This window comes from Poecile atricapillus, chromosome 22, assembly GCF_030490865.1.
Source record: "Poecile atricapillus isolate bPoeAtr1 chromosome 22, bPoeAtr1.hap1, whole genome shotgun sequence".
NCBI classification, from domain to species: Eukaryota; Metazoa; Chordata; class Aves; order Passeriformes; family Paridae; genus Poecile; species Poecile atricapillus.
Window position 1 is genome coordinate 4,533,984 of NC_081270.1, and position 25,164 is coordinate 4,559,147.

A 25,164-nucleotide genomic window follows, 5' to 3' on the forward strand; every position below is an offset into this window, starting at 1 on the left:
AATTATAGATCCCAACTGACCACTGCTTTCAAGATCTGTCTGCTAGACAGCTTTTAATCCATTAAATGCGTGTGTTTTCAACATTCTAATGCTGTTTGGTATGGAGTCAAACGCCATACAAAATTTTAAGTGCCTTCCAAATATGTGGCTTTTGTCAACCAGAATTTGAAGCTCCTGAAGGAATGAAATCAGGTTTGCTTGACAAGAGCTATTTCCCATGGAACAAGGTTGGTGAGCATTTAATGCATTAAAACATCCTTTAATTCCTTATTAATTGAATCTCATATCAATTTTTCCACTGCTTTACCCAGGACTGATGTTAGGCCAGTCAGCCCAACATGAAAGAATGAAGGGTTCGTTCTGCTTGACCTTTTTGGGTATTGATTAAGAGAGAAATTATACAGAACTTGCGTATTACATCCTGCAAATGATCAACATGTGCATTGTTGCCTCTGTATTTGAAATAGAAGTCTGTAAAATGGGGTAGGTGACAAAACCTGGGCATGACTGGAACGAGTGGTTGGGAGGCTGGGTCCTTGGGGGTGTGTGTGGAGTTGGTAGTGAAAAGGCATTTGGGCTGGACCTGGTGGGAGATGTATCAGCCAAATACATCAGATACAGCAGGGCTGATAACACGACTGTGGTTTCAACCTGGGTCGTCAGGGGAGCAAAAAAGAATGGCAATTTTTTACTTTATCCAGTAATATAGTAGAAGAAGCCAGCAGAGAAGCCTGCAAGTTTCCTTAATCCTGGAAAAAAACTGGAGTTTTTTTTTTTTATTTAAACATTCTTGCTTCAAGCTTAAGAGTGTTCTTATTTGGGAATCTGTTTCCAGTTATTTGCAATGTGCTAATTACCCAGTGGCAGAACCTAAGTGGGTGTAAATTGTCATATCTCTGCTGACTTCAGTGGAACTGTGGCAATTTGCACTTCAGGAGGATCTGTTGCCTAGATTCTTGCCAAATTTGAAATCCCTTTGCTCTAACTTGGCTGGGGAGCCTCGGGCTCGAGGGAATACAGAAGAAAACAAGCATTTTGCAGGGCTTAAAATCCTGCTCGTCTCATTGATTTGTTGGCGTTCATGTTTGTTATTCAACCCGCCGCGGAACGTAATGGATACTTGAGCCATCTCACTGATGAGAAAGGAATCCTGCCTCGGATGCGCCGTTGCCTTGGAAACGACTGCGGCGGTTCCCACGCGGGCTCCCCACGGGCTGGGGGCACCCGGGATAATCCAGCACGGAGCCGGCAGCGGCACGCACAGCGCTCCGGGCTCAGCCTTTTGTCGCAGCCGCTGCCGTGACCTGCATCTGACCAGGACCTGGGAGCGCCAGCCGTGTGCCTGGGGGTGGCCAAAACCCCTTCCTCCCCAGTGCCCGTGGTTTGTCAGATGGCTCACCCCTCCTTTCAGAGCAGGCTGCTCGGGGGGTGTGTGTGTGTGTGTGTAAGTCACTGGTGGGGGATTCCAGGTAGCAGGGCATAAATACAGATCTTTTTGGCCATCAAGCATCGTGATGGTTCCTGATGTAATGGCCACTTAATTGATTAATCCTGATATGGGAGATTCATGTTGTTATCTCCCTCCACGTCTTTTTCAGCTCACTGTCATCTTGGAAGACAACAGAAATGGCTCTTGCATGGATGAGAGCCATGGAGAAGGTGGTGACGATGGCAGAGCCTTGAAGGCGTCAGCGTTTGGCATTTGTTTGAGTCAGTGGTTCAGGTGATGCAGCCCTTTCTGCATCTCTTTTACTGCCTGCATGTACGTGGCAGAGAGCTTAATAACCCTCCAGCGAACGGGCTGACCTTCTTAAAGGAGATAAATCCACAGGCACTGAGAGATTTTTCCAGAATCTTATTTATAGACCATCTGCTTGTATGTCTTATCCCTTTCCCCTTTAGGGGAATTTGAAGACTGTCATACCCCATTTCCAGTTGAAAGGGGGCAAAGACTGGGGTGTGGGAAGCACAGTGGGCTGCAGAGATGGCCTCTTGCCAGCACCCTTGCACTGACCCTGCCTGCCCATCCCATGTTTATGACCTACTAAATGTAAAGGTAAATACAAGCATTGATTTCATAAACAGGTGTAATGGACCAGGTAGCAGATTTTTATGTACTTTGGGCCTAATTCATTAACATTTTGCCTGTATAGGCATATCGTTATCTTTATGTGGCTCCTCTGGTTGGCCATATGGGTTTGTTGGCTGCATAGTATTTTTCAGCAAGGATACAGCAAACTTGCCATCTGGGTGATGTTTGCCTGACTACTTGAAATAGTTTGGTGGGTTTTTTTTTTAAAATATGGATGTGAGAAGTCTCTGTTATCCAGGATTTTACCATGGTTTGTGCACAGTTTGCCCCCCTCAGTGCTGGTGCCCATAACAGCACAGGGTGTGAGGAGCTGGCTGGGGTCCTGTGAACAACCTCTCCCTACTGGGCAGAGTCACCTCTGTCCTGTTCTGTGCTCAGCTCTGCAGATACTGGGGGAGGTGGCTGGGGAGCTCATGGAAAAAAACTTGTTTCTTTGCAAACATAGTTGATATTCCAATAATACAGGTGTGTTTTATTGCACCGCTCCTGAATTGGTGCATTCCATAAAGTTGATTTATGGATGCAGAGATGACGGCAACTGAACTGCAGGAGCCATTGGTATGGGGGGGATGTACTGGAGTATGGCTCAGCTCTGGAGCTGGGATGATGCTCTTCGTGCTGGGGAATTGTCACCTGGGAGGTTGTTTCCCAGGAAAGGAAGGATGTGCCTGTTCTTGGTGACAGGACACTGACCAGTGCAGCCTGGGAGCTTGGTGAGCATCACAGCTCTGGTCAGCATGGATCTCCTTGCCTCACTCAGGAAAACAGGGAATGCACGATACTGTGGTACTGAGCAGCATCTGGAAAATTGCCCTTAGACCTTGCATTCCTGTTTGTAACCTTTGTAAAAACACTATTTCCGATTGCTGCCTGGGTTTTATAATGTCAATATCCTAAGCACTGCCTCCCAGTATTGCATCATGCATATGGCACTGCCTTCTCTATCCCCTGGAGCATATCTGCTTTCTAAGAGGGCTTTCAAAAATAGGTTTAAAAAAAAAAATAGAATTCAAGGTAGACTTTGCAGTTGGCAGGGGAAGAAGTTTTTATCATGGTCTGGAGCAAAATGCACAACAGATCTGTATTTGAGGTTCACCTTTAGCATTCCAGGTTATTCTGGCTCTACAGAAAACCATTGTGGCAGATCATTACCTGCAGAGATTACTCTCCTTTGGGACTCTCCCATGCACAGAGCCATTGCATTTGATGCTAAGGCAGTGATGTGGGGTGCTGTGGGGCAGCCAGCTGCACCAGTGCTCCAACTCTTGTGCTCCTGTCTCCAGACCTTCCCTTCTCCTTGGGAAACACGAGTTCCCCACTATGCATTTTCAGATTTTATCCCACCTAGTGTTTCACTGTCACCTGGCTCTTCCTCTGTCAAGTACACAATTAAGCAGCTGCATTGAGATTATGGAAGTGATTGCCCCAAAACATGTGTAGCCCAAATGTGCAGTTCCTGCATTGTGCCCTTAGTAAATGCAGCAGATCTGCACTTGGTCCTACAGTGCCACTGGCAGGGATGGGATTCAATGGAGTTGTTCTGGAATTTAGGGACACTAATACAAATCATGTATAACACTCTTAGCTGGAATACCAAGTCCTTGCATCTTACATTTTGACATGTCTATTATGTATATGCAAATTCAGTCTTTTCTGCAGAATTTCCTTGGAGATAAGCGTTTTATTAGTTAAGGAAGAGGACACAATACGTTAACAGAAGATAATGAACACGTAGCTTGTGACTGGGAATACAGCAATGAGAAAGAGAGAGATTAGCTTTTACATCACTTTTATTCTTGGAGGTGTGTTCTAATTCCCCTCTGCCCAGCCTGGGGATGTCCTGCTTTGCAGGCCAGGTAAGACCACGCTCAGTTAAATTTCTTGTGTTTACCAACATTTTGTATACTGAAGGATCTTTCCAGATAAAATTGATATCTCACCAGTTGATTTAGGGGCAGCTTGCACACACTGTTGAATGTTTTTTGGAGTTCCTTAACCTCAGACAGTGTGTGCTAATGGCTCTTTTGGCATGTGCAATCCTTTGTGTGCTTCAGAGGGGGAATAACAAGCAGCAGTGGGGCACAATGGGGCCATGAGCAAGGTGGCATTGTGTCATTTACAATTCCTTATACAGTGGAGGAGGGCAGTGTTCAAGGGACAATGGTGCAGAGCAGAACAGAAAACGACAGGTCAGATCAGGAAAATGGGCTGTTTTATGAGCAGAAATAAAAAGCTTGTTTAATCTGGCAAAACCAGGGCTGGTAAGTGATGCGGTTGTTCCATCTACAAATGTCAAAGAAATAAAGTGGGGAGGTGAAGATCACGTAAAATGAGGGCTGCCATTGGCACAGGAATGACCAGAGCAAGAGTGACTGCAGGTAAATGCACATTCAAGAGTTTCCCTGCCTGTGTTGGAGTCTTGAGCTGCAGGACTCATGAGGACTGAAGCAGGTGGGGGCCCAGCATGGAGGATGCCCGTGGTGTCCACATGTGGGAGCACTGGGCTTGGTGGTCTGGAGTAGTTGGTGCTGTTGAACACCACAACAGGGCCGCTCTGGGCAGGAGGGGTCCTTTTTCTTCTTACTGCATTTCTTTTCTTTCTCCTCTTCAGAATATAATTAGATTTTTTGTTACGTGTTAGGATGGGCTGAAATGTTATTTGAGGTTAAGCCTTGTAGCAGAGTCATTAGAGGACCCTGGAAAAGCCCCACCCCATTCTGAAGCAGCACGTTACGTACTCATGAGACTCCAAACACCACCGTGCTGTGCAAATACCTGTCTGCATTACTCTCCAAACGACTCCATTTCACATGCTGCTGCTGTCATCATGATGAATTGTTTCACGTACAGCTTGGGGATGATGACTTCTAAATTTAGGGCTTGGCTTCATGGAGCCTCCCTGGCTGTGGGTGTATGACAAAGAGCAGTTCTGCTGGTGGGTGCCAGCAGCAGAGCTGGATGGCTGGCACTGCCATGTGCTCATCCCCCTCACACAGCTGAGCTTTGGCTCGTGTTTAAATAAACACTGTGCAGTTGTATAAATGGGGATAACCCGTACTTCACTGGCAAGCCCAATCTTGCAAAGTCAGCACCTTCTGCAACTGAAAATGCCTCTTTTTGTATGCTAAGAGAAAAGAGGATGACGAGGATGATCACAGCAAAACACACAACCTGTAGAAAAATGTGCTTTCCTGAAGCTGCCTGTGCCGTTGTGCAAGCACAGGTCTTTGGGGCTTGGAAAGTTTTAGTGGCCTGAGGACCCTTCCAATACTTTGCTTCCTTGTACCATTTTTTGTGTGTCTTAAAGTTACCTGAGGGGAATTTTACATTTCAAACTGGGTTTGTGTCGTTGGCAGTAATCATCATGGAATTAATAATTAATTAATAATTACGTTTTTGTAGAATTAATAATAACGTTTTACTAGAATTTTCATTTGCAAAGTGCATTACAGCTGGTCTGTAATTAATTGCATACCTATAGTGGCACTGAGCTGTATCAGAGATGCCAGTGAGATCATTAGAGGACTGCATCAGTTTTTAGGGGCTGTGTTTCACTCTCACTCACTGGAACAGCCAGTTTGGTGCAGACCTCGCTTAAGGCTATGCATCTTCCCAGTTGCTCATGCTCTTGCTGTTTTTCTGCTTAACTGTTTATTTCCTTCGTTCTGTTTATATGTCCACTCCTTCAGTGTCTGGCTGATGCTGAGGATGGTTCCTCTGAGCTCCTTAGTTTGTTATTTTTTGAACTGCACTTTTAGGTGTGTTCACTGACAAGGTAAACAGCAAAGTTACCAGGCTCCAGTGGAGTGCACCTTCATTTACTTTAGGTAATAGAACCTGAAGAAGATTGTTTCAGTGGCAGAAAATAAGGCCTGTGGTCCACCAAAGGTGATGTGGGACCATGCCATGTGCCTAGCCTGGAGTCTGTAGCAGCTCCCCTGCCACATGGGAAGGTGAGTGCTGCCCCATGAAGCACAGGCAGCAGCCACACACCAGAGATCACTTTCCACCCAAGATTTGGCAGTTTTCTCCTCTCTAGTCACAAAACAGTTTCATTACTTTGTAAGAAGTCTGTCCACTTAGAATAAAGTAATTGATACAAGCAATTTCAGTCCCCTTTAATATAACAGATCTCAAGTGTGAAACCTCCTTACTTAATGATCAGCATAAAATAAAAGTCTTTTTTTTAATGTAAGTTCTCAGTTAATTTTACAGTTCGGTTGAAGTGAAAATATCATTAAACAGGGTAGCATTAAACTTTATGCTTACTGGGCCTCCCCTACTCCGCAAGGGAGAGGTGAGTTGGTGTCTTGACAGTCACGGTCAGATCCAGCTTAGCCTGGGTCCATCCCTCTCTTTTCCTTGATGTCATTAGAGATACACCTTTCTGTTACAAACTAAACTTGCAAGCAAACCTTGACATAAAGCGACGATATTTTCATATTATAAAGCTGGCATGGTGAAGCTGCATCCCTCATATTAAACAGGCGATGGCTAATTGTGAGGGGTGCACACTGAATTTAAACACCAGAAAGGTTTGAAGGTCACCTTTGCTAATGTTAGGTTCAGCTGTCCTGTTTATTGGGGTTGTGAGCTGGCAGGAGCCCTCGGTGCTGGTCCGAAGGCTGTGCGGGCAGCAGAGGAGGAGGAGGATGAGCGAGCTGCCGGGAGGAAGCACCCGCAGCGCCTCAGCAGTGGCTCAGCACCCGCCTGCAAGGAGCTTTGAAGGGTACGGGAGTGCGCAGCTTTGTGCTGCTGACAAAGGACAGGGGATGTGGTTTCAGCTTCTCCTCCCACTGCCGTCCTTCCATTAAGTGCGGGTTTGATGGATTCTGTAGTGAGCCAGGCAGGAGCGTGCTCCCTTCCCCAGGCACGGCTCCTAAACCCTTCACTCCTTTTAAACCCAAACCAGGCTCTAGGCTAGACTGTATCAAAATGCAACATTGCCATCGATGAGCTTGAAAAATAAGGGCAGAATAGCATTTTTCAATTTAAAAGAGTGTTAATGCTGGAAAAGAAAATAAAATGAGGAAAGAAACTGTTGTTTGCTTGAACTGCAGGAGACACAGTTGTTAGGGAAAGAAACATGAAACATTCTCTGGTAATCTGGGAAAATATAGGGGTTCTGGGAGCCAAAAAGTCCAGCTTCAGGAAGGTAGGCACACTGAATCTTCTTTCCAGAGCCATGAGCTCTGCTGTGACCATGGGCTCTTTTCAGAGGCATGTTTCCTCTGCAGGATCATCTTTGTGTTAGTTTCAGAGTTTTTATCCAATTCTTTTAAACATCCCTTTGAGATTTGTGTGTGGCAGAGAAAAGTTCTGTCAAAAAGGAGCCTCCCAATCCTAAGGATAAGCTTTCAACCAGAGGTAGCATTTGCTGTTGGTGGATTTGGAGGGACTGAAGGTTTTTAAATGTGTTTGTCTGTGCTCCTGTTGTGGAACTTGGAACCTGTTGGCTCTGGGGGTTTGTGATGATTGAGGTTCTCGGGCAGTTCCCTCCTCTGAGCTGTCCTTCCTGGGTAGGACCCAGTCAGTGTTGTGGGATAGTCTGAGTCGTTCCTCTGTGGAATTTGCAGTGTACTTGGACATGGTGGCCTGGGAGAACAGCCCTGTCCTTCTCCCTGCCTGCTCTCACCTTAACGAGCCGATGTCTTCATTAGCCGCCCTGCTGGTAATCTGCTGCTGATGAAGATTAATAGGGAAAATATTTTCTAAACACTTCTGCCTGCGTTTTCATTAATCTGTGCTTGGAAAATTAATCTTGTGGAGTGACCTGCAAAAGGTGTTAATTGCCATTTCAGAGGAGGATTTATCAAAAGTTTGAGGAGGTGCTGCAGCCACTGTACAGCAGTGGCAGGAGTTCCAGAGGGATTGTCCCTGTCCTTCAGACCCTAGAGCTTAATTCAAGTAAAAGCAGTTGTTTTCAAAAGCTTTTTGGGGCAAAGTGCAGCCTTGGCTCTGGTAAGGGCCGAGTTCCTACCCCTTCAGGTTCAGCATGGAATTAGAGAAGAAGGAACAGGTGAATAATTTAATTAATGTCCATCCTTAATACTGTATCGTTATTTTTGAAGACTGCTCAGATCAGGAAGTTCTGTAGGTTTTGTGGTTTTTTACAGCTACCAATTATGAAATTTGGCATGAAAATGAAGCTGTGTGTTACATGAGTGGCTTCGGTGTGATGATGATTTATTGTCCACTTTTCCTTATGAAAGCCACTTGGTAAATTCCTTGTGATTTGTAAACCTACAGGCAGCGTATTGGATAGAGATGATGGATTATGCGGCCGAGGGAACAGATTTCTGCCTGCCCGTGGGACTCATTTCTAATGACAGTTTTGTGGTGTCAGTGGGAAGCTGGGAAGCAAGCAGCCCAGAATTTTCTGTTTTCTTCTGCTTTTCCTTGAATCTTGAACTTGGTTTCAGTAACAAGAGAAAATCTTGCTGTTCAATTTTGTGCGGCAGCCAGTGCTCAGTCTCAGCAAAGCATTTTCTCTTGGCAGTGAACAAGCACATGAATGTCTGTCTGCATCCTTCTCCCAAATATTGAAAACTTGTGCTTACAAAAATGAAAGAAACACTGTCTAAATTGACAGGTGTCATTGGGAATCTTCTTGTGATTTGTCAGCACTCTGAACCTCTGGACACTGTGAGTTACCCATGAGAGCATTGATCTCCTTTTGAACTGGATTTGGCCAGTGAACATTTTAGTGTTTCAAGTTTCTATGTATGGATGCAGGTTTTGTAAGAGGGGACTCCTTTTAAGGGATGGCATTTCACCACTTCAGTCTTGAAAAACGCTGAAATAGTCAGTCATTTCATGTTCAAATGACATTTCAGTTCTTGCTCAGCACCATTCTCCAGCAGTTCTCTTTCCTGAGCCAGCTGTGTCCTTCTTTGCAGAAGGACAGAGGATTTCCAGGATGCTGTTTTCTACAGGAGCAGGGGACAGGGCTCAGAGCCACTGTTCCACACTCCAGACATGCCCCTGCTGCTTTGAGGAAAACCATCTTTTCTGCTGACATCAGCAAAGCCGCACTTTGTACTCACAGTCAAGGAAAAAAATGTTTGGGTTGAGCAAAATGCTGCTCTGCCATTACCAGTAAAACACCCGGAAACCAGGAGGATGGAGAGTACAGATCTAACGACATAAAGCATGGAATTGTCTCTTATGAGTCTCATGATCTTTTCCAATCACTGTCAGCCTTGAAGAAATGTTGTGAATGCTCTAATTGGCTGTGATGGGGAAGACGGAAGATTCCCTCTGCATGAGAAGAGTGATGTACTAAAAATGATTCAGCGTTCTGTTTTGTCATATAGCTCATCAGCGCTGTCTTGCTTTTATTGAGAAAATATGCAGAAAGCACTTTAGAAGTGAAACTGTTGAACCTGCCAGCTAATCACTTGACTTTCATTTGTCAATGCTCTGTGACTGCCAGGTCCCCTTCCCTGTGTGCTGCCACCAGAGGCTGTGGGATGGTGGGACCCTGCAGCTGGAGGAAGCTGAATGGAGCCTGCTGCCACTATCACTCTCCACACAATGAGGCCTGGGTGACCTCCAGCGATGCATTTGTGGGAGACTTTTCAGCCCTCCTGACCTGCTAAAGAATATGCAGTTCCATTCATGTTCTTTATAAGCATTTTCAGCTTCTTAGCTAAAGAGTACAAAAGGTTGGAGGGGGATGTGTGAGGTCCCATTAAGGTTCATTTGTGTGAAGCCTTGCATCTAATTAATCAGCAAAGCCCCCCAGGTCTGTTATTAGATGCTGGTGGCAAGTCAGTTAAAGCAAAAGTGAATTCATAGGGTCAGTTTTTGTGCAGGAGACGTGGCAGGTGATGTCCCAAGGGGCTGCACCTTTGCAGTGGTGTCCCAGCACTGCGGTTGCAGCTGCAGAGGTGCAGGGGCAGGTACAGGGTCCTGGCACAGTGGACTCGAGGGTCTCAGGGCCAGGTGCTGGCTGGTGTTCTGTACAGGGCAGGACTCCAGGTGTCTCTTGGAGGACAGTCCATGCAGAGAAGTGCAGGGACAGATCTTGCAGGGCAGCCCCGTAGCCTTTCTGCCCCAGGCAGAGTGACCCAAAAGGAAGGAGGAGTGGGATGGTCCAGACCCAAGATCCATGATGCCACTGCCTCCTAGTCCCATTCCTAAAAGAATTCAAGTAAGTTGGTGGCAGTGTGTAGACAGATCCTCTTTGGAATGCTGAACTTTGAATGCCAATTAAAGAAATCACTGTTATTTTACAAGAAGGAAATTTGCTCTTAGCTTGACATCTCTGCTTCTACCCTCCAGAATGTCTCAGGGCATATGGGAGATATTTACTTTTGTGTTTAGAGTTATGTTTTCCATCCTCAGCTGTCCAAGTGATATAACTGTTAAATAGCCCTGAAGGGCTCTTCAGAAGGTGAAATCTCAGTAATAATGTCGCTTCAGGTAAATGCCGGTCATAATGTCACCTCAGGTATGCACCAGGAAGGACTCTGAGGTTTAGCCACTACTCATATGGAGAGTACCCCCATCTTGTATATCTTGCCATAGCAGACTTCTTCCAATGTTCATTATCTGTCATGAAAATGAGCTTTCCCTTCTCTGATAAAAAATTAATGCAAGTAAAACATTGACCTTTCACTGCTTATTGAACGTCAGAAACACTCAACTGTTTGCTGGTGGTGAACTTCAGTAAATTTTGGTGCCCTAATCTTGAGAAATTAATGCTTTTCTGTTTGGGTTTTTGGGACAGGAATAAAATATTGATAAGTTGGTTGTAAGCAGTATAAACGTGGTATTTCTACAACAGCTTGTGCAGAAAGACATTCTTAAATGCCTGTTTACTGTAGCTCCTGCCATTGCTTGTGAGCAAGAGAGGTTGTAAGGATTTTAAATCAGAATGGGAAGATTTAGTATTGGCATACATAATTATTTGTTTTAGGTTGTGTAAATGCTTTTTATTAAAGGGATTCTCTGGAAGGAGGTTTGAAAGTCAGGTCCTTCTGAATTTCTATGCACTTGGATTCAATTTTCAGAATTCAGGAGCTACTGAAAACGTTAAATGGCTTCCTGAAATGGGAAGGGAAGCTTCCCATATCAGCTTCCACTGGAAGCTCCCTGTCTGGAGCACCAGTCACTCCCCAGCTCTGTGCTCTCTGCTCAGGCTCTGAGGAGCTGCAGTGGACCCGTGTCACCTTTGCAAAGAGCCTGAAGTCAGGGATGGACATGTGTTGGTCATTGAGTCACTCACTGCAGCACCTACTGCTCTTAATTGTAGGCAAGTGGAGTAAAGAGAACAGGACCCAGAACCTGAGCCCTTTGTGGTGTGGGATGTCTGCAGCAGCTCCAGGGCTGATTTTGCCCAAAGGAGGTTGCCATAAAAAGATCCTGGTAAAGGCTTCATGTCCATTCCAGCACAAAATTAATCCAATATAAAACTGCATGTATAATTAATAGCTCCCAACAGTTCTCTTAGATATTTATATATTTCCTATGAATTGGATTTATTAGACCTGTCCTTATTTGCCCATGCCAGAGACAGTGGACATGTCAGACAAATGTTCCTCACACAATCGTGCTCATGTCCTGCACGCTCTGGGATTGTTCCAGATGTGGCTTGTTTCTATTGTGTGTCTGCAAAATTCCATCTCAGCCTGCATTTCCCCAGGGCACTGTCACATTTTGTCTGGTTTCCCCATGCTGTGATGGTCTTTTTTCTTTCCCGAAAAAGAGAATCAGACAGATAATAACCAGCTTTCCCAGTTGGTGCAGCCTGCCCATGATGGCCATGGTGGAGGCAGCTGGGCTGGAGATGTGGTGCTGCTCTTGACACAGTCTTTGCTACCTTAGTCAAGTTTCCACCAAGACCAGCTCAGTAATTCTTTTGTGCAAAGTCTCCCCAGATATAAAGGCATTTTGACCTCAACCTGTCTTCATTAACCTCTGCCTGATCCATTCAGTCTCAGCCCCCAAGCAGCTGAGGCAACCAACACAGACATTAATGGTACATACAGCTTTGTATCTGATTTTCCATTGATGTTTTAGGAGACATGATTAAAGCCTTCAAGTAAAGTTGCATCTAAATCCTTGTTATAGCCCACCCCATTATTTTTTGTTCTCCTATTAGGATTTTAGGCATTTCTTTGACATTTTTATTGCCAGATTAGGAGGAAAACGCTTGACTTGTTTGCAGTGTTCTCATTATATTGTCTTTCTAACATTTCTAAAAGAGAATAAATATAAAATACTTCTGTGTATTGTGTCATATTTCAGTGTGACATTAATACGCTCCACATTTTCCAGCTCACAGTTCTCACCGTGTGGTGACAGTCAGGAAACTCTTGCACGAGGGTGGTGTGGGGTGGCACAGGCTGAGGAGACTGTGGGGGTTGATGGTGTATGGGGACCCAGGTGATGCCTGTGCTGTAGGTTGGTTGTATCCCACTGGAGAACCACCCTGGCAGTGTTTATTTAGACTCCATGGGCCTGTGGAGTCAGAGCAGCCTCTTGTACCACTTTTCCTCCTACTAATTGCCACTCACATCAGGGATGTTGGGAATGCTTTTCCCTTACCTGAGAGTATGGGGGCCTGTCTCTCACGTGAGCATGTGCCACCCAGATCTGCTCTCAGTGACCCCTTGCATGCTGGTGTCATCAGATGGTCTGTCCACACAGCTTGTACTCGGGTCCAAACAGGTCACCTGCCCCAAGTCCCTTTGAGTTTAGGCAGTGGAGGTGAACGTGGGAATCCTTCCCAGTGAGAATTCCCATATCCTGAATACCTGGTTGAGCACAGCCTGCTTGGAGCTGTGTTACAGGTTTATTTTGGGTTTATCATGTCATTCACAGTATCTGCAAGAGCAGCTACAGGCAGTGCTCACACTGTGTGGCCTCTGTCCTACAAATCAGTGATTTCTGCTCAACCTTGCCTTGCCTCACCTGAAATAGCTCCCGGGTCTCCAGAAGACCCTGGGGATTACTCTGGAGTATTCAAGCAGGTGACACAGCCAGGCTGTGAGACTCTTTGAGGTACAGGAAAGCAGTGGGCAGGACTAATGGGGAGTGGGATGCCGCAGGAAGCCCAGGAGTGTTATCCTGGTCATCACCCTGCAGGGGATTTTATGATCAGCAGTTTTTGGGTTCAGTTTGAGCAACATGGGTAGCAGGGAGGGAGGTGAGTAGTATGAAGCCTTTTGTGTCAGATCAGGAGGTGGGTTGAAAAGGATATTTCATTACTAATAGGCCATGACTGCTGGCCCTCAGGAAATTTCGAGCTCTTGGAAAGCTCGTAATCCCGTCAAGGATCCAGTGCACATTCCTGGCTCGAGCTGTTCCTGAGGGAAAGTGATGATGTTTTCCTCCTACATCTCACAACTTTGCCCCTATCCAGGCAGCATCCCTCCAGTACACTTTTCACCCAGGCCAGGGTGATTAAGCACTTAAATTGATTAATCAAATTTCTTGTGATGAGAACTACTGTCATTCATTAATCTGAATGGGATTATAAATAAGAGCTGGCAGAGAAGGGAGACAAACATGTTGACAGATAGACCTGCTGCTTTGAATACAAATCATACCACTGCATCTGGAGGGTCTAAGCTCCTGGCAGCCTCAGAATAGAGCTTCCCTAAAGGTAAAATTAGACTGAGATTAAAGTATCCCCGTATTAATAAAGAAATATGCATTTATGAAGAGGCAGGCACTGCAGTGGGGGTGTGGGGATGCATACCAATGATCCTGCAGTGGGCCAGGCAGTGGGTGTTGCTGCCTGTGGAAACATCAGTCCCCACGTACGCCGATTTCTATCGTTAAGCCAATGTCATTAGAGGATGCATTTCTAACAGCAAGAAACTTAAAACCTTGCAGTCTTTGCAGAGAACCCCACAAAGGGAAAACAGGGTTTGAAAAAAAAGCCATTAAACATTTAAATATTTCATTAAATATTGAATATTTCAAAAATTGCTTTCTAACGAGTCCCGAGGTAAACAGAACAATATTTGTTAACAAAAGCCACCAGAAGTGACGAGGTCCTGCAATGCACGGGCTTTGTAACCTCTCCTCCCTTGATCAGCCATCACAGGAGAGCCCTGGGCTCAATCCAGGTGCTATTATCTGGCTATGGCTGCCAGTGGCATCCAGGGCATATGGGAGGTTTGAAATGTGTCAGGAAAAGAACTGACAGGCTTAAACCCGAAATCCCTGCACCAGGCTGAGCGCCTGCACAGCGGGCAGTGCCTGGGGCTGCACAGCGCTCTGCTGTGATGCCACAGCTGAAAAGCGAAGGGTCAGGTTCTCTGTGTTTTGCAGCTGCCTAGAAATGTTAAGAATGTTTTTGGGATCTGCTGTCACTACCAGGGACTCCTTGCCCAACCTGGCAGACCGTAAGCAATTGCTTAAGTTCTGTTGACATCGATAAAAGGCGAACCTTGCCAGCAGCGCGGCTCAGCCCAGGCTGAGATCTGAGCACGTGGCTTTGTGCTTTGCTGAATCAAAGTTACTATTTATGAATGTCAGAGGAAAATCCAAACCTGTCTCATATCTGTGTTTCTCCGAGATGATGAGTGAGAGAACATGGTTAGCAGTGTTTTGGTTTTGATTTGCAGCAGTAATGGGAAATTTTGGATGCATTCCTATATTATGACACTCCTTAAGTCAAAATCAGAGCTCTGGCAGCAGCCTTCTGACCCTGAGGATTCCGCACGGTTCAGATGTGGTTCCCCCTCCCTGTTTACTGCTTTAAAAAGCTGAACTGGGACCAGTCTGCACGGGGAAATGTTGAGAATCTCCTGTCGCCTCCCTGTGTGCTGAGTGTGGCTGTGCCTTGCTGTGCCCTGCCCAAGCTGTCACAAGCCCCTGTCAGTGTTCCCCGGCTGTGCCTGGCTGCTGCGGGAGGATGGCGAAGATTGATGGCACGTGGCTCCCTGTGCGTGGTGCTGGCATCGAGTCAGGGGGTTTATAGCAGCACATTGGCTTTTCTCTCTGAATCCTGATTAATGGAGTGGGCGGGAGCCGCCGCTGTCTCCCGGCTCCCGCAGCTGACAGGGGCGAGCCTCATCTGACGTTTAAATGGATTTGGAATGTGGCTGTGGCTTCAGCATCTCTGTCCTGAGGAAAGGATCATCTGTTGTACCATAACCCAATCTGCTTCAGGTCTGTTTGAGAAGAGAGGTGACACACAAAATTTGAGGGGTTTTCCCAGTGGTTGCTAGTTCTGTGGCCAAGAAGCCCAATTTTCAGCTGCCTCACCTTTCTAGGTGGGCTCTGCCCTCTCAGAGGGTCAGCAGAGATTCTTGTGGGTGCTGGTTACAAACAGACAGACAATAGCTCCTACACATAAAACAAATGTATCACTACAAACAACTGACAAATTCCCCTGGTCATGATTTGTATGAAATCCAGAGGAATCAGTTTCAGGAAGATTGGATGGTGTCTCTGCTGGGGTATGGAAATGTTGGTGAAAAGAATGGGATAGCAGTGGTACCTGTAAGAACAGATTATGGAGATGTCTGTGATAAAATCACAGAATGATTCTATATACCATGATAGGGATGGGAGAGTGGGGCTTGTCATTGCATTTTGACTGTATCACCAAAACACGGGTTGCTGCATTGAAGGATGCTCATGTGAGCTGCTTTTCCAGTTTCCCTTCCATGCCTGTGAATCCATGTTACCACTGAAGATGAATAGATCACACGGACACAGGTCGAGGTGTGGTGAAAGAAGAGCAGAGTTTATTTTTCCTCCCAGGATTTATAGGCTTCTGATCATGGCCAGGGATTGGATGGTCAGGATAACACTTTCCCAGTGCACTGGCCATGAGAGATGCCCATCACAAGACGTGTAACAGAAAGAATGTACACATATCTATGTTTATAGTTACTGTCCTGGGAAAGTCCTTAGAAAACCATGTCAGCAAGCTCAGAAGCTGAGTTTTCAGGGCGACAAATCCATATGTGCTGCTGCACGGCTGCTGCTCCTTCCCAGTGTGTGCTGGTTACAGCAGGAGAGCAGAGCATGGTCGGGCTCAGATACAGCCTCTGCTTCAGGAGACCTGTGCCCTGTCATCAGGATGATGAGAGGAATGAAGCCAACGCCTCTCTTGGCTTTCCATGGAGGTTTGATGGCAGCAGTGCTGCTACTGCCAGCAGTGTGCTGCTCCCTCATGGAAATTGGTGAGGAAGCTCTGAAATGGTCAGTAATTACAGAGGGAGATCCCAGCAGCCTGGGGATGTACCAGGGACAAATCAGCTGCTGGGATGAGCACATGTTGCTCAATACCACCACGGAGCCAGGAGCACAGGGCACGCTCCTTTTCCCCCAGTGACCTGCACAGATCCTGCTCCTGGTGTTTGGAGGCTGCTCGGGTGTTGAAAGCTGAAGCCCTACCACCAGAAAATTACTCAAGTATATTTTAATAATATACAGCCATAGGTCTTACGTGATTTGTTCTCTAAAGATTGATTTAGCTTCTTATTAAGGGAATTGGGAATTCAGTGTGAAAATCTGAACAAAATCTAGGCGGTTTTTAGGGTTTTTTAAATATCCACTAGTGTAACTCACCAGGGAGAAGAATTTCAAAGCCTGTCCAACCCTATCTTGAATTTTTGATTCTCCTGCTTTCTTGTTTCCATTCCCAAGGTATGCTTGTTAAGGAAGAACACCTCAGCATTATTGTATTATTTTTAAATAAGCCACAATCACTTTAAGGAGCTCAGGATTAAAAAAAAAAAAAAAATCCACTAATAATTTGATTTTATATCCCCCCCACCCTTCCTCCAGTTTTCAGAAGTTTGGTAATGCCAAATGTGCACTGCATACAAATGGCAGGGCGGGAAGCTGTAATTGCACACCCTCCCCTGCTGCCCAGAGAAGGCCTTTTCTCTTTAATTACCCCTGGAATTGTAAAGGGATGAGCTGCAGCAGAGCTGGCAGGGCCAGGCTCTCCAGCAGCAGTGTGGGGGCTGTGCAGGAGGTGCCTGTGGCTGGTTCCTGGGGCAGGTGTGGGGGTCTCATCCCGGGGAGCTGCACAGGAAGGATCCCCCACAGTGGCAGGACATGGTTTCTGCTTAGGGCATCCTTGCCACACGCACAGGGTTGTCTCCAGGGACAAGGACACACTCCCTGATAGGGGATGGTCCCAGTGTCCCCACAGCCAGGTCCCTCAGCCGGTGTGCTCAGGGCTCCTGCAGGGTCAGGCTGCTGCTGGCCATGTTCTCCTCACCACAGTCAATGAGCTGCTGAGGTGGCGTTTCTCCTCAGACTGCTCAGAAATGCCTTTTCTCTTCTCCTGGAGATTTTGTAAACTTAAAAGAGAATCATGAAAAAAAATGTTCTCCCCTGTCCAGCCCATTAATTCAGCCTGCTCAGGACAGAATTAACCTTGGCAAGCCTTGCAGAGGAGAGAGTCGTTCTAACCTTAAAAATCTGCTGATTAAAGCTGGTTTCAGGAATTCGATTTCACTTAATGCATTGGCTGAGCGCCCAGCCTGGCATTAACATCTCCACAGACACATAGGCCGCTGCAGCTTTTACCTTCCCACTAAAAAACAATTAAAAAAAATAAAAGAAAGCACAGCTAATGAAACCCCCTTTGCCTGTTTTGAGCAAGAATTCATTTTAAAGACTGCTTTAGCTGAAGGTATTATTCCTGCCCTGGTTACCTGTCTGCTCTGGCCAGGCAGGGTGGTATTTGCACTCTCCTCATTAGCTGCAGGGAGCTGTTGAGCTGGCAGCCCTGGGCCATCCTGGGGCCAAAGGCAGGGGTCAGCAGATCCAAGTGTAGGAATATCCTACACCCACCTCCCCACAACCCCAATGTGCTGAGCCATCAGGCTGCAGGTTTTGTGTCATCCACAGTGCTTAACCCATTAATCTTAAAAATCCTCCAAAACAATGACACACAGATTTCCTAGGTTTCTATTTATATCTTCAACTTTTTCTTATGCCTTTTTGTCCAAAAATTAATGTAGTTTTTATTGCTGTCATCACTCATTTTGCCTGTACTCCACGTGCTGGGTTTCCAGGGGCTGTTTCACCCCTGCAGTGTTTCTCTGCTGCTCTGGTAGCTCTCAGTGCCTGTGGGGACAGTCCCTGCCATCTCTCTGAGGCCAGGAGATTGCTCAGTGTGTGGGTCTCCTTCATCCCAGCTGTCCAGGTTGGACATCCACTCTCAAAACATCCATCCAGAGTCAGATTCCCGTGTCCTGCTGCCATGGGGGAAAAAAAAAGAAAAGAAAAATGTAAGAAATCCCTTCTGTGTTCTGCGTGCTTTTTGAATTCTCTGAGCTGTTAGGATTTCTTTAATGGTTTGCTGAAATGTTGAGAACCAGTTTCATGGAGGTGGGAGGCTTTTGTGTGATTCATTATTGACAGCTCTAGAATTATCCGCGAGACAGCTCTGGAGAGGGAGGGCAGCGCTCCCGCCTGCTGCGCACCAGGAGCTGCACAGAGCCCAGCGTTGGGGTTTGTTTTAATCAGCCAAAGTTTCGATCGACTCCACAGCAACTGGGGTGGGAACAAGTCAGGGGGTGCTGGAATAGATTGAGACCTATCTCACAAAATGCTGTGCATGTCCCTGGCTGCTGTGAAGGCTGCTCCAGCGGCTCCAGAGCAGCTTTCCCATCCTCACTGGGAAGCAGGTTGGACTGGGAGATGCTGCACCTCTCAAGCTGCTTTCTGGGGTGGGGGGACCAGCTCTGAGTCAGCAGAACTGAACACTGCAGAACTTTCCATGCAAGCCCCCAGTGCCGTGTGCCAGGAGTCACTGTCAGGGCAGCTGTTCCCCAACCCTCAGGAGGGATTTAAATGTTAAGCTTTTCTTTGGATTATTTTCTGCAAGGCTTTTTTCCTCCTCTGTTTTTCCTCCCTGCATTTCAGTGTGTAGAATGTACCCTTGACACATTTTAAAAACATTATTAATCTTTGTCATTTGTGTTTTAAAAATAACTCGGTGATAGCAGCCAGTCCTTAAATCCTGTTTAATTCAGGCCGACCTTGTGAGCGGTGATCCTGGGGAGGGGGGACTGCTGCAGCCTCCCATGTGCTCACTGAGCACGCATGTCCAGCAGCACAGGCACCCCTCTGCACTCAGGATCTTTGTGATTAAAACCAGTTTTATGTGTTTGGTTGGCACTGGGCTTGGTTTCCAACCAAAAAGTTTTAACGTTCTGGAAATGTGGGGTTTTTTCCTTGCAGAAAGAATTCCTCAGCTTTGCTGATTTCAGTTAATCAGAGAAGCAGAATTCATTAAAAAAAAAAAAAAATAAAAGAAAAGAAACAAACTATATTTTGGCATTTTGCTGTCTAAAATATCTGACAGCAATTTTTTCAGTTTACAAACACAACATTTTCAGTTGAAATACCCAGGAGATAAGCCATGGAAAAAGAAATGAACGTGTTGTATTTGCCAAAAAATAAAAATACGATGGAGCAGAGATTCAATGGCAGCCCCCATACCAGCCCTGTCTGTGTCGTGGTGCTGAGAACCACAGGAGCCCCTGTTGGCTCTGGCCTCTCCAGGGTGCCACCTTGGCTGGAGGTGGCAGGGCAGGGGCTGTTAGGGAGGGGGTTCTGTGACCTGTAGCAAAGCCTACAGTGCTTGCACTGTGCTGCCACAATGCTGTGTTGTGTGTCACCAGCCCCAGACCAGTGGCAGAACAACGTCCTCCATTCGTGTCACGCACTGCCACCCCTTCCCCAGCCTCTTGGGATGGTTCCCCCACTAACCTGCTTTCTCTTTTTGTGTCCCCAGTGCCTGTATGGCTGCTATGTCCATTCCTCCATCATCCCCACGTTTCACAGAAGGTGCTACTGGCTTCTGCAGGTAGGATGACAACAAGTTTTCTCTCTGGGGTCACCTGGTGGAGCTGCTGCAGCCACATTCAGCTGCTGCCGGGGGGTGGGGGGAGTCAGCATCCCGTGTTTTACTGTCTGGGGGATTTTGTTTGTGTGAAAGGGAAATGGGGCTTCTTAGCTGTATGTCTGTTTGGAGGGATTGTATATTTTCTCTAGCAATACGGAGCTGATGCCAGCTCATATGTTCTCTAAACATGGAGTTGGCTCAAGTGAGACTTTCTGGAGGTTTCCGGTTGTGTTGTTCCATCCTGAAGCAAGGCAGGAGCCAGTGAAGCGAATGCTGCACAGGCATGCCATGGTGTGGGAGAGATATCAGCCCTGGGCTGTGCTTGACTTTGAGAAGAACCCTGGGGCTGTTTGAATTTGGGGTGAACCTTGGAGCTGGCCCTGCAGTGGATCTGCTTTGCTCCAGTGAGATGTTTAGTCTCCAGGGAGTATTTTGAAGTCACTCAATGATTTTTCTTCTGGCTGTTGTGGGAACAGCAAAGTCCCAGGAGGAGTCAAGCCAAATTTTCCTCTTATTTACACAGGGTTTGGGCAGCTCCCCTGGGGCTGTGGGGGTGTTGAAGGATCTCATGTGGGAGTTTGCCCTGGGGGTGTTTGCTGACCCCACCTTTGAGGAGCTGTTCACATTCTTGACTGGTTACCATGGTGTACAAAGTGGAAGCAATTTGTTTTCTTTCATTATGAAATGGCATTTGACACATACTATAAAAATATTGTTTTAAAGATGAAACTCCCATGATCCTGAAAACAAACAAGTCTGAGGAAAGTGACATCTGTTTCTAGAAGCAAATGGAAAATAATTCCTGTTTCTCCCTGGTTTTGCAATTGCACTTCCATGCTAAAAAAGAAGGTACTGCTGCTGTCAGTGGGGCAGGACACAACCCACAGAGGATGGTGCCCACAGCACGGACATAATCAAAGAAAACACGCACCAGATGTCACCCTCCTCTGTGATCCTTACGTGTTCTCAGTTCCACATCTGTGGCATATGTGCAAGGAAGGAGGAGATGCTTGGCTGCAGTGGTGGGAGCAGCGCTGCACCTCGCAGAGGAGAACTGTGGCTCCTCTGAAAACACAGCATGACTGCATCGATCCTCTTCTCTTATGGGCTACGCAGGCTGTGCTTATCCTCCTCGAGAGCTCCTGGCTCCATAGGTCACCTCCCTTCTCTTCCTTTTTGAGCTTTGTATTACTTTTTCTTGTTGTGATGTGCTCCCTAGAAGTGCTGCTGGCCCTGGCTGCTGTGGCACTTAGCCAGCATCTCCCTGATGGGTTGCACTGCAGCACTGTAGGATCTCTGAGCTCTTCCCTGGGGTCTGGCTCCTTCACGTTCACAGGGTGTGCATCGATGTTTAGTCATTCTCTTTGCTCTGGTAATCACTTTTTGTCAAGAGGATGGGAAGTACATTTCTTAGAAGCCTATTTATAAAATGTGCTGCAGGATGTCTCACTGTGGCTGTGGTAGACTGGTATTCCTCAACAAGGACACGCTGTGCCTTCGCTGTGGGAGGAAGAGGGGTCTGTGATTCATGGCAGCATCTCCCAGGCATAAACGGGCATCCTTCAGTCATGCGCTCAAGGTTATGCAGCCGGCAGAAAGGAGCTGGCCAAGAATAGATGACGCTTTTCTATCGTCTGCACAGCGTTTGTGTTCAGCTCCATGGTGAATTCAGGAGCAGTGTCAGAGAGACAGAAGGTGTTTTGTGCATCTCCTTCAGAAGCTTTCACTTCAACAGCCCTGGTAAATGACTTTGATATTCAAATATAGGTACAGCCAGGGCAATGTGTAACATTAACCTCCAGCAATATGTTTGGCATTATAGTTCACAGAGGCATATGGGTGACTTTCCATTTTTTGGAGGAGATATTCAGCACCTTCCTGGGGCTCTCTCTGTGCTCTCTGTGCAGTGTCTGGTCAATGGGGAGTAAATACAATTAGTCTGCGATGCTGGCTATGTTTTATGGGATGATCTTCCTCCAAATCCTATTGTCAAGTTAGATATCAATTAAAAATCCTCACACAATTGTTCTTAATCTTTCCTGCCTCACATTTTCAGCATGAAGGCCAGGACTCAAACAAGCCACGGGGGCTCGCAGCTCTTCTCATGTATTTACATGGCGCCATAGACATTAATTATATGGTGATGTCTGATTTCTTACTTAAATAACTTTGTGTTGTCATTTGTGATTGGCATGATGTGCCTGCTCCCTGCAGACTGGTCAGAGGGATGAGAAATGAGAACCAATCATCTGGAGCTCCATGATGCAGTTTTCTGGGTCTCAGCTAGAAGTTCTCGGGCTGTCAGCAGAGCCCGTGGTGCTGGCAGCTGTGGCTGGGGTCTGCTGCATGGGGCCTTCACCTCCTCTCTCTTCTCAAGGGGTTTCACAATTTTGAGACATTTCAAGCTTTCTTGATAATGGATTTCAAGTGCTGCCCTACTCCAAAGACCTTTAATATTTGTAGTAGGTGTTGTAATTGCCAAGCCAGCATTGACATGTTCCTGCCAGACATGGTCCTGACTTGGGCACTGGCAGCCTCTTGCATGGATGCTCTCTTGGACACTGACTCTTGGGCCTGAATGAAGAAAGCATGCCCAAGGTGGCAGTTTCCTACATTTGGTTCTCATATTTTACTTTTGATTATCCGATCTCTAGAAATATGAGATCATGCTCTGAGTGACACAGGCAGAGAAGAAGATGGGGATGAGGACACGGATGGCCTCTTCACAGGTTGCTGGGGAAGACACCTCAATAGAACTTCAGTTTTTATTGTTCTGCATTGTCTGTTCCCTTCTGAGAAGATGCAGAGCCCTGGCTGCTCACAGTTCACTGAGCATGGAGCAGAGCTGCTGAAACCTTTTTTGAGATGTGGGTGATGGCAGGTCCCAGGCTCCTGCAGAGGCTTTGGCACAGCTGTAACTCTGAGTGCGTTGGTTTGTCCCTGGCAGGACTCAGGTTGCCCATGTTAGACCTTCAGCATAGTACCAGATTTTGTGTCATTGGAAAAAGAAGAAGAAAACCCCCTGTTTGCACTCGTACTGACTAATGGAGAGAAAATGTGGATTCTCAGACACAGACAATTTTCAAACATTGGCACAGCTGAGCAGGGAAATGCAGCATTCCCTTCTGTGTGTTGGAAATTGGCACCCCAGGAACTGAAAATTAATTTGACTGCCAGGCTTCCGGGCGGGCTGCTGCTTGCCAGGGTTACAGAGGCAGGCTTTGCCTTCACCCATGGACTGCCATGGGCCCCTTGCTCACTCCCACTCCTGTGCTGCACAGCTGGAGATGCTCAGCTCCTTGGATGCTCATCGTGTTCCACCTGTAGCAGGAGCTGATGTCTCCTTCAGTGCTGCTGTTCAGGTGCTATAGGAATGGGAGGGAATACATATTTTAAAAGTGTTGCCCTTTTTTGTAATTTAGAAGTACATAAATTGTGCTATAGGATTATGCTAAAAACTTGTAAATTTAGACCTCTTGGCCAGTCAAACAAATTAAGACTAACAAGCCTTGGAGAGAGGTATGTCGGCAGAGAGCTGTTTCACATTGCACATGCATAAAGTGCTCACTGAATAATTCAGAACTGGTGCAGAAGAGTGTCAGTGGCACTGTTCTGGCAGGTGAGCCAAGGAAGCAGAGTGGGATGCAGGCTGAGCTAGGCAGGCACGGGGACACACCAGAGCTCCATAGAGCCCCGCTGTAAATCCAGTGTTTGCAGTAATTGCTGAAATGTGATAATCCAGTTCTCTGGGAGCCTGGAGGAAAACTGCATTTCATCTTTATTGCTCACACACTCACAGGATGCTCCCAGCAGCAGTGGCAGTCGTGGAATACTTTTCTGTAGGGTAGGAAATGGCAGAGGAAGGTCAGGGACATCAGCAGTCATGCCAGGTGTAGTATCCAGGCAGGATGTCTGTCACAGAAGGAGCCAAGTGGGACATGCTGAAGGGGGCTTTGGTGGTGGGCAGTATTTGGGTAGTGGTCTTTAATTACTGTTCCTGCAGTTCTGTGTGCACCAGCTGTGCCTTGCAGAGTATGTGTAAGCACTGATTGAATGTCTAAGGTTTTTGCAATATTCTCTGTTTATTCTGTTTTCTCCTGCATTCTTCCTTCTGATACACTTGAATATTCAGCAGTTTGTTACTATGAATGTCTGCACTGACACTTGATGCCCCCCGAGTGTATTCCCTTCCTGAAATACATCTTGTCTGAAAGCTGTGGGCAAAAAGTATCGAGACCTAAAAATCATTTAAAATGTTTTACATGACATCTGTCACTGTCCTGCATAAATTTAGTGTTTGTTTTATATTTTTTTGCCTTGGTTTTCCATTATGCCCTAAACAAGAGGAAGCCCTTCCCGTTTCTTTTTGACAGCACCCCGTCACAGTAGCATTTCCCTCTCTGATCACTTGTGCTGCGCTGCGTCAGCAGCATCTCCCGCATCCCTGGCTGGAGCAGCGACAGACAGCTTGAGGATTTGGGGCTTTTTCAACATAAATTGGAAGCATTACAATCTCATAAAATTTCTCAAGACTTTTGCTTAGTAATGGGTTTTTATTTTTCATTTGGGTGAAATAAAAGTGGCTGGGCAATAAAGCACAGAGGATGCTGTGCTGCACATGGGCACTTAGCTGGGTCCTGTGTGTTGGGGGGTGGGGTGTGAGCGAGGCCTCGGCACAACGAGCCTGTGCATTTTTGCTAATGGGATTATAAACTGTTGCTGCTATGCTGGCACATTTTCCCAAAGTGTTTTAGCCTGTATGATGAAATTAAGTGGTGTAGAAGTCCAGCAGAGCATGGTCTGTGGTACTGAACCATCGCCAGTGTGGCTGCACGCCCCAAGCGTGCTTGGGATACAGGTGGGTGTTCCCAGAGCACACTTGTGCAGCAGCTGTGCTTTACCTGCCTCTCCTCCTGTTCCCAGTGCCCTGTGTGCACGTGGAGCTGTGCTGGAGAGGGGACTGTGTGTGGGGAGACCAAACAGCAGCTCCAGGAGAGCAGAATTTTCTTCTGTGTTGATTTAGCTCTGAGCTGCTGCAGCAGAGGTGCTTTTGGTACCAGACTCTGGCAGGATGCAGCAATCAGTCCTCTTGTGTTATCACTTGGCTTCACGAAGCACAAGTATTTTCAGAGGATGAGGAAGTTGTGGAGACCCTTTTCATGCTTCCTTAACATGCCTTTGACTTGATCTCTCTGAAGGATGCTCTCTTCTTTCCCTCCTTTCATCTTCT

General features: G+C 46.6%; 1 protein-coding gene across 1 annotated transcript in view; it reads left to right on the forward strand.

Moving 5' to 3' along the window:
• The window catches only part of CAMTA1 (calmodulin binding transcription activator 1), a 237,564-nt gene that overhangs the window by 109,009 nt on the left and 103,391 nt on the right, over window positions 1–25,164 (forward strand). The window contains exon 6 of the mRNA XM_058854814.1: window positions 19,824–19,895. Coding sequence (XP_058710797.1) covers window positions 19,824–19,895 — 72 coding nt within the window. The remainder of the gene's footprint in view (window positions 1–19,823; window positions 19,896–25,164) is intronic.